General features: G+C 41.2%; 1 protein-coding gene across 1 annotated transcript; it reads left to right on the plus strand.

The window, feature by feature from the left end:
• The first annotated feature begins 8,613 nt into the window (after positions 1 to 8,613).
• LOC101724154 (olfactory receptor 2AJ1-like) lies at positions 8,614 to 10,165 on the plus strand. The gene has a single exon (XM_004841928.2). It carries the CDS (start codon positions 9,206 to 9,208, stop codon positions 10,163 to 10,165), a length of 960 nt encoding a protein of 319 aa, XP_004841985.2. The 5' UTR covers positions 8,614 to 9,205.
• Positions 10,166 to 13,356: the final 3,191 nt, after the last annotated feature.

Below are 13,356 nucleotides of genomic sequence, written 5' to 3' on the forward strand. Positions count from 1 at the left end.
TGTCCATCAACAGATGACTGGATTTTTAAAATGTGGTGTGTGTACATAGTGGAGTACTACTCAGCCACAAACCAGGATACCCTGTAGTCATGTGTAGATCGATGAACGTTGACCCCATAATCAAACATGAAATAAATCAAACACAAAAGGTTAAAAATTGCATGGTTTCTTTTACAGAGAAACCCAAAGTATAAATAATCTAAACAGCAAAATATAGAGCAGATGACAGGAAACAAGAAGATAGACTTTGTGGGAATAGGAAATGAATCTGGAGAGTGGCAGGAAATGGGGGCAGGAGGAAAGGGGAAGGGGAACCAAAAGGGTGGAATGCAATGCAATGTGAACCGATTCTTCAGGATGAATGTGTGTGTCATATGTCACAAATACGTACTCGTGTAAACTTTTAAGAAAAAATTTAAAAATGGACACATGACCATCTCAAAAGATGCAGAAGAGACCGCTATCAAAATCCAGCGCCCTTTGATGATATGGTTTAGATTGAGAATGTTCCCGAAGGCCTCACGTGCTCAGGGGCAGGGCTTCTGGAAGGTAACTGCATCATGGGGCGCTACAGGTGACTCACTATTAGGAGGTGGGGTCTGGTGGACAGAGGTGGGTCACTGGGGTTGCAACCAAGAAAGATACATCCCCATCCCTGTCTCCCCACTTCTTTCTCGCTTCCTGGCTGGTACCCCTCCGCGTGCCATTCTGCCTTGGACCCACCCATGGACTGTAACCATGAACCAGAATAATCCTCTCCTCCTTTAAGTTGCAGGTGTCAAGTATTTGTCCCAGCAATGAGAAAAGTGTCTGAGGCAGCAAAGAAGGATCGTACCTCAAAATGCTAAAAGCCATCTAGGACAAGCCCCTGCGACACAATAAATGGGGGAAAGCTGAAGGTGTTGTCGCTAAAATCAGGAAGAAGACAGGAGTGTTTGCTCTCATGATTCCTCTTCAATGCAGTACTCAAAATTTTAGCCAGAGCAACCAGACAAGGTTGGAAATAAAATGAATATGAATGGGAAAGAATGAAGTCAAATTCTATATATTTGCAGATGATATGATCCTTTTCATAGAAAACCCAAAAAACATTCTACCAGAAAACTCAGAGAGCTACAGACTCAGCAAAGTGGCAGAATAAAATATCAATACACAATAATCAAGTGCTCCTGTATCCCAATAATGAATCTACCATGAAAGAAAGCAGGAAAATGATTCCATTCACAAAGGCTTCAAAAAGTTAAATACTTAGAAATCAAGTCACCAAGTAGGCAAAAAAAACCAAAACTCTAACAAAAACTATAGAAGTCTGAAGAAAGAGATGGCATTAAAATATGGGAAGACATCCCTGTTCCTGGTAGAATTAATATCATTAAAATGGCCTTGTTGCCAAAACTGATTATAGATTTAAAGCAACCACTGTTAAAATACCAACAACATGCTTCACAGAACTAGAAAATACAATCCTAAAGCTTATACAGAAGCAGAAGAGATCCAGAATAAAGGCACGGATGTGGCAAAAGCGCTCCCTACGCTGCTGGCGGGGGTTAAGACACTACAACACCGCAGAGATTCCTTAAACCCAAAAGCAGGAATTCCATTTGACCCAGCGATACCACTCCTAGGTATTTTCCTAAGAGCTAAAGACGTCATAGTATAGTGACACGTGTATATCCTTGTTTATAACAGCACAATTCACAATGGCTATGCTCTGGAACAGCCTCGTGACCCATCTACAGATGAATGGATTTTTAAAGTTCCTATATAAATTTATATATGTATGAATTTTATTCAGCCATAAAGAAGAACGTATTGACATCATGTGCAGGAAAAAGGGTGATCTTGAAACAACGACGTTAAATGAAATAAGGCAGACCCAGAAAGTTAAATATCAAATGGTCTGTCTTATGTATTGAACCCAAATACAAATAAATCAAAGAATAAAATAAAAGGAAGATGGTAGGAAACAGCAAGCAAACTTTCTAGAGGTAGGGAAAGGGGTCAGGGAAGGGGTGAGGGGAGCCTGGGGAGGTTACTGAACATGATCAAGACATGTTATACATGTACCAATTCCCCAAACAAAAGTAAATACGTATCACAAACAGAGATCAATAAAACACATTAATAAAATAATAAACACATAAGTATAACTGTAATCACCCAAAGAATGTCAAGTCTAGTGGACCGAGATCAAAGTGGATCAAATAAATGGTCAAATCATGCTGAGTATGTAGGGACAGGAGCTTGACTATATGGATGTTAAAACCAACTGTGCACCTGAGGTTCTGAATTAGGGTTTTCATTTCCTGACATTTAGACTTGAGTTTAATTTTCCACGTGCAGGACAGTTTTTCTGCATAAGTCAGATAATACAGAAATTTAAGTGTATCCTGTTTATAAGATCTGATGTTAATAATGGTTACTAATAATATCATGGACTCTGGGAACCGGCAGAATTGTTCTAAAGTTTCAGTCCCACTTGTGTACTCAAACACACATTCTAAGACTCTGGGCAGAGTTAACTTTTCTATACTTCAACTTGGGCATCTGTAAGCTGGATGTACCAAGAGCACCCATCTCTGAAGGTTAAATTGGGCTTGAATGCAGCAGTGTATGCAAAAGGTAAACACACTTGCTGCCATCGTGAATATCTAGAATTCATCTCCCTCAGCTAAAAAAATATGGACAGACCATGATCTATATCTTCCTTCTAGTCTTACCCAAATAAATGGTTATTTATTTTGTATGACTTTGCACAGCGATGCAAAAAAAATCAAAAGTATAATTGTGTATTCAATAGAAATAAATTAATATAAAACACAAGTCAAAGTAAATGAGCCCTACGTAATACAATATTTTAATTTTTTATAATCAATAAAAATCATACTTATATGCAATTGCCACATCAGCCAGTTCCTTAGAATTTAGACCATCTAGTGCAACAGCTCTTTTCTGACAGAGATAGTATGGAAAGTCATGCTAACTCCCGAGCTATCATGGATGTGCTGGCCATGATTCAATTTTTTTTCTGCTCTTCCATTATCCATAGTGAGGTGCATTCCCCTGTCAGCGAGCCACTCTCATGTCAGGAAGAAGAATAGCACTGTGCACATGGACAAGACCTCTGCCTTAATATCAGGATAGCTTTGAAATTGAACTCAGGCAAAGCTGGTGCCTAAGACAGCAAGACCTAGCCAGTCAGGCAGCCACCACAGGGTGCTTAGGTTACAACCTCTCTCCAGTCTGCTGGCCCCCTGGGAGGGAGGGGGGTCAGCAGATGCAGATGTCTCGAGAGCATCCGTGGCCACCATAAAATGCAACGTGTACAGGGAAGGTGAGCTCAAAAGTGTCAGGCCCTTTTTCTTTCAAGACAGGTGGTACCATGAAAATTCACTTCCCTCTACCTGGCTTTCTGGTCTGACATTCTCTAGGAAAGAGACATACAACTAGAAAAAAGGCACAGGTGCCAATGAGAGATTCAACACAAGGACTGTAGGGATTGATGAGGTAAATACATTCTATGAGGTAATTCATGCATTATGATATTAAAGCACTGTGGATGCCTGAAGAATTTCTAAACTTGCTTTCTTTTAAGACTCAACTAAGGCCCTTGTTAAAATACACAGTGTTGGGCTGGAGATTTAGCTCAGTGATGCCGCTGCCTGGCTCAAAAGTGCAAGGCCCCGTGTTTGATCCCTAGTGCCAAAAAAAAAAAAAAATACCCAGTGTCACTTCAGTAGGTTTTGACTGTGGTTCCACGGTTGTGTTTTGACAAGAGACTTCTTTACCTCTGATTAGCAGGTATCTTCCGGGAACATTATTCTACAGACTGAGGGCAAGCTCTGGAGTCAGACTTCCTAGGCTTCCTTCAGGACTACTCCACCTCTACAAAACTTTTCAATCTCTTGGAACATCAGTGTTTCTACAGGTAAAGGGGGTTCTGTAATTACTAATCCATATAAATCTATTCTTATCTTAAATGTTGAGATGTATATAATTAAGGTGAATGCTGGCATTTCATATTATGTTATTATTGTCACTGTCTGTTGTTAAGATTATGCCCTGTGAGTCAGACCTGTGGGCTGCTAACAATTTCTTTGAATGATGTGAGCCTGGCCTGAAGCCAGTAGACCTCACTGCTATAGCTAAGGTGGTTAAAACTAAGCAAATGCTGTCCTTGCCTAAATACTCCCAAGATGTCTTTGTTTAACTATAATTTGATAATGAAGTATTGAAAGAGGTGAGCCAAATTGTTGGATGACCCTGAAATGAACTGAGTAGAAACAGACGCATCCGCAGATACCCCGTGTCCTCCTACTCACAGATCATACACTGCAGTTCTGAGAAGCCTCAGCCATTCTCTCTCTAAGTGTACAAGTATTACTCAATTAAATGTCATCTGAGAGAAACATTCAGCTCCTTATTTGACTCTGAACCCACATCTGACTCATAAATAAAAGAGAGGAGAATCACAAGGCAAAAGTGAAGCTAGGCACAGAGTCTAGGTGAGAAGGAGAACAATGCAGTTTGGATGCAAGAGATAAAAGAAGAAGAAAACTAAGTGGACAGAAATAGAAAATCCAAGTGATAAAACATGAGTAAAGTTCAAATCAAAAGAACCAGTCTCATCAGCAAGTGGGGTGAGTGCCTACTTACAGGCATCTCCATCTGGCACAGGCTGAGAAGACCCCAGCTTTTCCTGTCCCTCTGACTCTGGTGCTTGGCATTCACACACCAGAGACCCTTACTTTATCCTCCCTCTTTTCCCTCAGTGGAGAGTTTAACCTCTCCAGCATGTGAACACTCGGTCAGCATTAGGATAATGTGCTAGCAGACTACTCAGAAGGAGCACTTGGACATCATCAGAATATCTGGGAGCCCTGGGCACCAAGGTGGCCCAGGAAAACCAACTGAAGAAGAAAGACTCACTACAAGGTCAGCAGTTTTCTCCATAACTTGGCTTAAATCAGAAAAGTGGCCAAGAATGTAGATTGTTTTCATGGAACACCAGCACAAAAGCTCATCCATTCTGTAGGGTGACAGATTTGTCTGTAACAAAGGTATTGTGGCTATCTCCCACACAGCTGAAGTACGGCAGTTCTGAGAGCCTGGGGCCTGTTAAATGTTTTCGTCTAAACACTTTGGGAACAGTTGTTTCTATGACTCTAACCAAGCTGGATGTCTGCATAACACTCTCCCATGGGGCAATGTGGACCCCTTCAGTAAGAGCACATGGATAACTGCATGGATCAGGGTCCCTGACACAGCCGCAAAACAGCCGGCATTCAGGAGATGCACTTTAACATCTGCATTATTCTAAGAGTCGGCTTCATAACTTGTTTCTGAAGCTTTTAGTCTTCTTTGCTCTGCACGCGTCTTCCTCTTCACTGTCATGCTGACGCCTCTGCCATCTGTCCACCCACAGATGTGCAAGCTGCAGTTTTCTCCTGCTTGGATCCAGAAGCTCTGAGTCCTGCTCCAACAGATCTGCCAATAATGTTACCCTCCGGGCTCCTCTGCTCCATCGCACACAACGTCCCTGACACCAGGAATGCCCTTGGCTCCACAGCAAAGCTCTCACTACCACAGAGCCTTCTCTTTCCTCTGTGTAACTTTACCAAAATGTTCACGATAAAGAAATTTTCCCACATTTTAATATGATAAAGGTACATCTGTTTCCCTCGAGCCAGCTAGGGTCAGAAGTGCGGTCCTCTTATCACTGAATCCTTACAGAGTTTGTCCAGTTTGGACACTGGACTCTGAACAAATGATGACTGAGTGAGGAAAACGAGTGAGGGAGGAAATATAATTTTAATTTCCAACTCCATTAATACATAACACCGGAATATATGAATGCAGAATTCACATGGCTAAGTATAAAGAGGAGTTAAATCTTACAGATGACTACATGGTCTTGTGGAAATGCATAACCTTAAATGCACATTGTAAAGATAGAAAAAATCATGGGAAAATAATCTATATTATTCTAGAAATAAAGTTCAGTAAAGCACTGTGTGTAGCTGGAAAAGACATCAGATAGGGTTCCGACTCGTGTCTGACGGATCGTGTGAACTATCCTTCACTGTGTGAGCACGCTCAAGTCACAGCCTCAACCAACTTCATTCCCTTACAAATATAACAATGAAGATGTTGGACAAAACTGGTGTTTCTCAGCCTGGCCTAACTGCAGTGTAAGAATCACCCAGAGAGTATTTGTCAACAAGGCTGAAAGGGAAGAGATGTGTTTTTATTTTTAACCAATATTTCAAGTATTTTTCATCAAGAAAGTCTAGGAACTTTCAGAGTAAGTGATTCGAGAGCCTCGGGAACTCTAAGGATCAAATATAGCATGACTCATTTCTCTGAAGTGCTAAAGCAGAAAACACAAAAATTCAACGTCTTGGTCAAATATTCATCATCTGTCTCTTCAAGGTACAAAGGAGGCAGTCTTAGAGATTCAAAATACTTAAGAAAAAAGCATAATTGGTCTTCTGAGAAATAAACAATATATGAAGCTTGTACAAGCTATATTTGCTTATAGTTGTGTTATAAGGCAAACCGCAGCCTGTATGAACACAAGAAGAGAGTCAGTGAATGCACCTGGGGGAAGCACGGAAGAGAGAGCATTTGAGAGGCTTTGAATGTGGGTAATAGTACTTGATTCAAATAAAGCTGAATTTTTCTTCCTCCACAAGTTTATTTAATAATATGCCTCCAGGCCATGAACCACTCACCACCCTCTATCACGTTTATGCACCGTCTCTAATTTCTTATGCTTAATATCACTTCTTTTTTTTTTTTTTTTTGGTACTGGGAATCGAACTCGGGTCCTTGTGCTTGCGTAGCAGGCGGCAAAACCACTGAGCTAAATCCCCGGCCCTTAATGTCACTTCTTAATAGCGCCATAGAGGGACAGGTGAACCTGCAAGACAGCTGAAGGCGACAATTCTGATGTTTATGCAAAGTAACACTTCAGTTACACCTAAGGTAGCCAGTGTTTAAGAACTGCTGGCCGGGCAATGTTCTAAAATCTCTGCATCCATTAATTTTTATATCTGTAAATCATCCTGTGTGGCTGGTAGGTTTTAGCCCAATTTTACAAAGGAAGGAAGAGAGACACAGAAGGGTACTCAAGTTCCCCTCGGCCATCAGGTGGCCCCTGTGGTCACTTGGTAAACAGAGTCCAATCTTTTGATACTGAACCTTTGAGGCTGCGATTTGAACTGATGCATAATCTACCTCTGCTTCTAGACTTTATAATTCCAACCAAAGATTTCTTAACAGAAGAGATTTATATGCTTAAAATAAATCACTTTCACAAGCTGTAACCTAACAATTTCCTCCGTGATAACTGTGCATTCCACTGTGCATCACCAGCTGGACTGTCAAATTACCTCAGTTACAGTTTTCCCCTTCAGGCAGCACAGGGCCACTGAAGAAATGGAGAAGTTCCCTTTTTACAATGGAAGAGATAAGCACAGGCCACCTTGAGTTCTGCAAATGCTTTTCTCCTTTCAAGTTATTGAGTTTTCTACTTTTAGTCTTCAAGAGAATCTTTATCTTCCATGATGCCTCACAAGACTAAATGAAAATAATGGCTTTCCAAACTCCAACTGACCATCTCTTCTGTTGAATTTGCATCTACAAAAGACCTCAACGTGGTGAGTTATTTATTTAAGAAATGCTTATAGTAGATTTCCATCAAACTGATTGCCCTTTTGTTGGGAAAACATTGAAATGTACATCTGTTCATTACTAGTCACGGTCAAGTTTACAGGTTATAACATAGCTAAGTTTACTAAGTAATCCATAGAAGGAAATAAATGAAAATCTTGAAATGTTGAGAATGATTCATAATACCGAAGACACAGCAACAAGAAAAGAAGTTGATATATATTCCAGTGTCCTGGGAGTAAAAAAGATAGACTAGTTGTATAGCCATATGTCATTTGATGTCATATTCTTTTTTCAGCTGCACAAATAATTTTGTCTTGCTTCTTTTTTATTGTATGTTTGCAATACACCCAGTGATGTGTTTGGGGTTCACTGGTACATGTGTATCACACAGCTTGACAATTTTCAGTCACTTTTCTCCCATCCCCCTTACCCCTCCATGACCCTCTTCTCCACTTCCAAAAGGCCTACCTTCTTGCACCTGTCATTGCTTGCTTATTTTACAGACTTATTTGTATTTTAGGTTTCTCATATAAAAGAACATTTTACTTTCTTTGTCTGACTTATTTCACTTAATATTATGGTCTCAAGATCCATCCATTTTCCGCAAATGACATGATTTCATTCTTCTTTACGGCTAAATAACATTCCACTGTGTGTCTGTACCACATTTTCTTCCTTCCTTCATCTGTGAATGGGTATCCAGGCTGCTTCCAGAGTTTAGCTGTTGTGAATTGTGCTGCTATTTGTAAGGTATGCATGCGTCACTATAGTAGGATGTCCTTCATTCTTTCAGGAATATAACCAGGAGACATAGAGCTGGCCAAATGGAATTTCTTTTTTTAGCTTTAGGGAATCTCCACACTGATTTTCATGGTGGTTATACTAATTTATATTCCCACAAGTGACATAGAGGAGTTCCTTTTTCTCCATGTCCTTGTCAGCAATTTTTATTTTTTTATGTCCTTGGTGATGGCCATTCTGACTGGAGTAAGAGGCAACCCCAGAGTTGTTTTGATTTGCATTCCCCTAATGGCCAAAGATGCTAAACATTTTATCAATGTGATTATTAGCCATTTGTACTTCTTTTTTTTGGTTTTGTTTGTTTGGTTTTGGTACCAGGTATCGAACTTGGGTCCTTGCGCTTTTGAGGCAGGAGGAGGAACCACTGAGATAAATTATTTGTACTTCTTTTGAGAAGAGTTTATTCAGTTCATTTATTCAGTTCATTTCCCTAATGGCCAAAGATGCTGAACATTTTATCAATGTGATTATTGGCCATTTGTACTTCTTTTGAGAAGAGTTTATTCAGTCCATTTTTGGATTGGGTCATTTGATTTGGGGGGTTAATAATGTTAGTTCTTTACATATTTTAGATTTTAGTCCTCTACAAGAATAGTACTGGGAAAGCTTTTTCCCATTTAGGTTGTCTCTCCACTCTGTTGACTGTTTCCTTTGGCGTGCAGAAGCATTTCGATGTAGAGACATTACAGTACGCTCGCCTGTCCTTTCAGGACAATGGTGATCAGCCATGGAGAGAAACAATGAGACTCTCACCACAGACTTCATTCTCCTGGGACTCTGGCCTGAATTCCACCACCTCGTTATGCTCATCTGCCTCGTCCTGCTGGTTTACTTTTTGGCTGTCGTGGGCAATGGGGTCCTCATTCTCCTCATCCTGCTGGACTCCCGGCTCCACAGCCCTATGTATTTCCTGCTCAGCCAGCTGTCCTTTATTGACTTCGCCTTGATCTCCACTACGGTCCCCAAAATGGCCACAAACTTCTTCTCAGGGCAGAGAACCATATCACAGGTTGGCTGTGGAGCCCAGATCTTTATTAGTCTAACCCTGGGAATTGCTGAGTGCTTCCTGCTGACATTCATGTCCTATGACCGCTACATCGCCATCTGCAACCCCCTGAGGTACTCGGGCATCGTGAGCCACACAACCTGCACACAGATGATCATAGTATCCTGGGGAGGAGGGGCAGTCACGTCCCTGGCTCATACGGCCTATGCCATGCACTTCCCCATCTGCCACCCCAAAGTGATCCCACACTTTCTGTGTGAGGTTATGGCTCTCTTAAAACTCACGTGTGAGGACATTTCTGCATATGTGAAGTCGGTGGTGGTCTCCAGCTTTCTGGTGGTTCTTGTTCCCCTGAGTCTCATTCTGGCCTCCTACACCCTCATTTTCCTTGCTGTCCTCCACATGAACTCTCTTGAGGGCAAGAACAAGGCTCTGGCCACGTGCTCCTCCCACCTTTGTGTGGTCACCCTCTACTTTGGCCCCGCCATATTGGTTTACATGAGGCCTGGCTCCTCTACGACTCCCAAATTAAACCAGTCTCTCTTTATATTTAATGCCATCCTTACCCCTATGCTTAATCCACTCATTTATAGCCTGAGAAACAAGGATGTCGTAGCAGCTTTAAAGAATACAGTCATCAGTAGATGTCCCTCACGAAAGATGAAAAAACCACTGGGATAGCTGTAGTTGATTACAGTTTTATAAGGCATATTTCTTTCAGTTGCTCTTAAGAGATTTAGGACTTGACAAACTCTATCATGAGATCTATAGATAAGTTAGAGGCCATTTACTTCAATGCTCTTGCATGTCACTAAAAATAAAGGGTAAAATAAACTATGCATGACCTCAAAGCACCATCCAAAGGACCACTTCTTCTGACTTAAAATCCTGAATCTAAGTACTGCTCTCCAATTAGTACATTTTGACTCCCATGTGCCTGAGACACAAATACATTCATCTCCCTAAGCATGCTCATGAAGAGGAAGGTCTAATCTTCTCCTTAGAACAAGACAATTGACATTGTTGGGTGGGCTCAGGAAGTCAAACTTCCAGACTGGGAGTCTGAATTGACATGAGATTAAAACCATCTGTTCTGCCTTGAATTGATGAAGGAGTCAGTGAACAAAATCACACAGCTGCAACTCAAGTCATTATGCTTCATGAGTCAAAAGAGAAAAACTTCCACTTTCTTGGACTAACAAGTATTTTTTCTCTGTACTTCTTTTCAGTTTATACTCACTTTTGTGCCTCAAATCAGAGCATGTAATCTTTCCCTGACAATCAGAATGAAATAACAGCACCTCCCTGCTAGCATTGCTGTGGGGATCAATTCAGCTCAAATACGTGAATCCTTCGAGCCAGTGCCAACAGGGAGTGAGTGCCATGTTATGCAGACTGTGCATTTGAAACCCAGCTGTGCTCCTATCACTCATTGCAGAACTAAGACAACTCAGCTTTTTAAGGCCTTCTAGGCATGACGAGTGGGGCCTTATGTTATATGTAATAAAAATGAACCGTAATTATTTTAGGCTGAACACCTAAGATTGGAAGTTAAAATCAGGCTAGTCAAGGATGGGACAAAACATACACCCACACTTTTCTAGAATATAGATGAAATCTAAATTTTTATCTAAAATGTAAGAACAGAAAGTTGGTACTTTCCTAATAAAAATTTAGCAGTCAAATTTAGGTCATGTTGTGTTTGGATCGGAAGTGTCTCTGAAAAACTCATGTGCTGAAGGCTTAGTCCCTGGGGCAGCAAGGTTGAGGGGTGCGGCCTCTATGACTGGGTCATCAGGGCCAGGACACCACAAGAGTCTCAGTGTCATTGGGCCCTAACGTCACTGATGGACTGACCCACTGGCGCACTCACAGCCGGATGGGCTACTGGGCGTTGCTGCGCTCGTCCAGAGGTGGGGCCTGCTCTGGCAGGGTATTCTCTCTCCCTCTCCATCCCTGCCCCCTTCAGAGCGACACGAGATGCCCACTCCCCACCTGTTCCTCACTAAGATGTTCTGTACCCAGGAACCGTGGAACCAAGTACCCATGGACTGAAACCTCAAAATCTGTGAGGCAAAATAAATCTTTTCTGCTTTAAATTGATTTTTCTCAAATTTTGTCACAGCCACAGAATGCTAACACAGACTGTAATTGTTACAGAGAACAGTAATGTATCACCACTGTCAGCCTCTGCCATGCACCTACAGTCTCTTGACTGAAAACGTGTGACATTAAGTAAAGATACCCATTCGGCCGAGGCCCAGGAAGGACATCGCCAAGGGACCTTTGTGGATGAGTCCAAGTCAGCGTGTCATGACCCAGTGCTCCAGCAAGCACTTCCGCTCCCCCTAAGAAGAACCACCTTAAACAAAACTTCCCCCTTCCCTCCGGCCCGGGCTGGACTTGGCTGCTGGGTATGAAGTTTGTGTTTGTTTGGTTGCTTGCTTTACTTTAGTGGATTTACCATGACTTTTAGTTTTAGAAACAGACCCACATCGCTGCCCTCATTTACGACTCCTAGTATATTTTCATGTTCTGTCGTTTGTCACAAATCATCATTTGAAGACAAGTTGACTTGATTATTACACAATAAATGTGTCATGAACAATGCAATTGGCTTTTCAACTGACGAATCATCTTTGCATCTTCACCTGGGTGACAGTGCCCATTGCGTATCAACAATTCTAGGTGCCTTTTAGAGAAGTCTCACCTGCCTTCGTAGTGAGAAAAGTTTGTAAATAAGTTCTTTTATTACTTTTACTGAAGCATAATAAAACATAATATTTGTACAGCTTTTATGCCATACATTGTGATAATTTCATACTTGTTCACAGTGTATAATGATCAAGTTAGGGAAATAAGCACTTCTACCTCAACAGTTAATCATTTTCAAATGACTGGAAATTTCACACACTTGGTTAGCTTGAGACGCAGTGTAGACTTCTGTAACCAGTAGATACTGCACTGTCTTATGGAAACCAGCATGATTCCTCACTTCTGTGTTTGGAGTGCCTTATACGACTGCTTTCTCTCTCCTCCTGGCTCCCCTTCCCAGGCCCCAGTGACCACTCCTTTACCCTCTTCTTTTATGAGACAGACTTTTAGTTTCCACACAGGAGTGAGGACCTGTAATGCCTGTCTTTTCTCATTTAACCTTCAATGTCCAGTTCCATCCTCGTTGCTACACATGGCAGGATTTCATTTTTGTTCCTTACGTATTCTAAATATTAATCCCCTTTTAGATAGTTTGCAGGTATTTTCTCCCATTCTGTAGGTTGTCTCTTAATTCTGTGGTTTTCTTGCTGTGCAGAAGCTTCTTAGTTTGATATAACCCAATTTCTGTGTTCACTTCTGTTGCCTGTGCTCTGGGCTCTTATCCAAAAGAACTTTCATGTTTTCTAATAGAAATCTCACTGTTACAGGTCTACATTTAGGCCTTCATTCTTGCTTCAGATGATTCTGATGTGTACACTACAAGGTAGTTACCTAGTTGATGCTCCAGATATGCACAGCCAGTTTTCCCAACATCGCTTATTGAAGAGACGGTCTTTTCAGTACTGCATATTCCTGATGCATTTGTCAAAATCAGTTTGCTGTACAAACATAGATGACTCTTTGGGTTCTTTATTCTCTTTCATTCATTGGTCTACACGTCAGTTTTTATTCTGGTGACATGGTTTGTTGGTTTCTATAGCTTTCTAGAATATTCTGAAACCTGCTATTGTGATGGCTCCAGTTATGTTTGAAGTCGTTTTGGTTTGTTGTGTTATTTTTGTTCAGGATAATTTAGGCTATTCTAGGTCTTCTGTGGTTTCACATAAATTTCAAGATTGTTTATCTCTCTTCCTGTGATAAAAGTTATAGGTATTATG

This window comes from Heterocephalus glaber, unplaced genomic scaffold (assembly GCF_053883595.1).
Source record: "Heterocephalus glaber isolate CG9 unplaced genomic scaffold, H.glaber_assembly_v1.0 deba00001466, whole genome shotgun sequence".
Lineage (NCBI taxonomy): Eukaryota > Metazoa > Chordata > Mammalia > Rodentia > Bathyergidae > Heterocephalus > Heterocephalus glaber.

What these genes read in the sequence shown, in the direction of transcription:
- LOC101724154 (XM_004841928.2), top strand. Translation starts at nt 9,206, where the DNA reads ATGGAGAGAAACAATGAGACTCTCACCACAGACTTCATTCTCCTGGGA.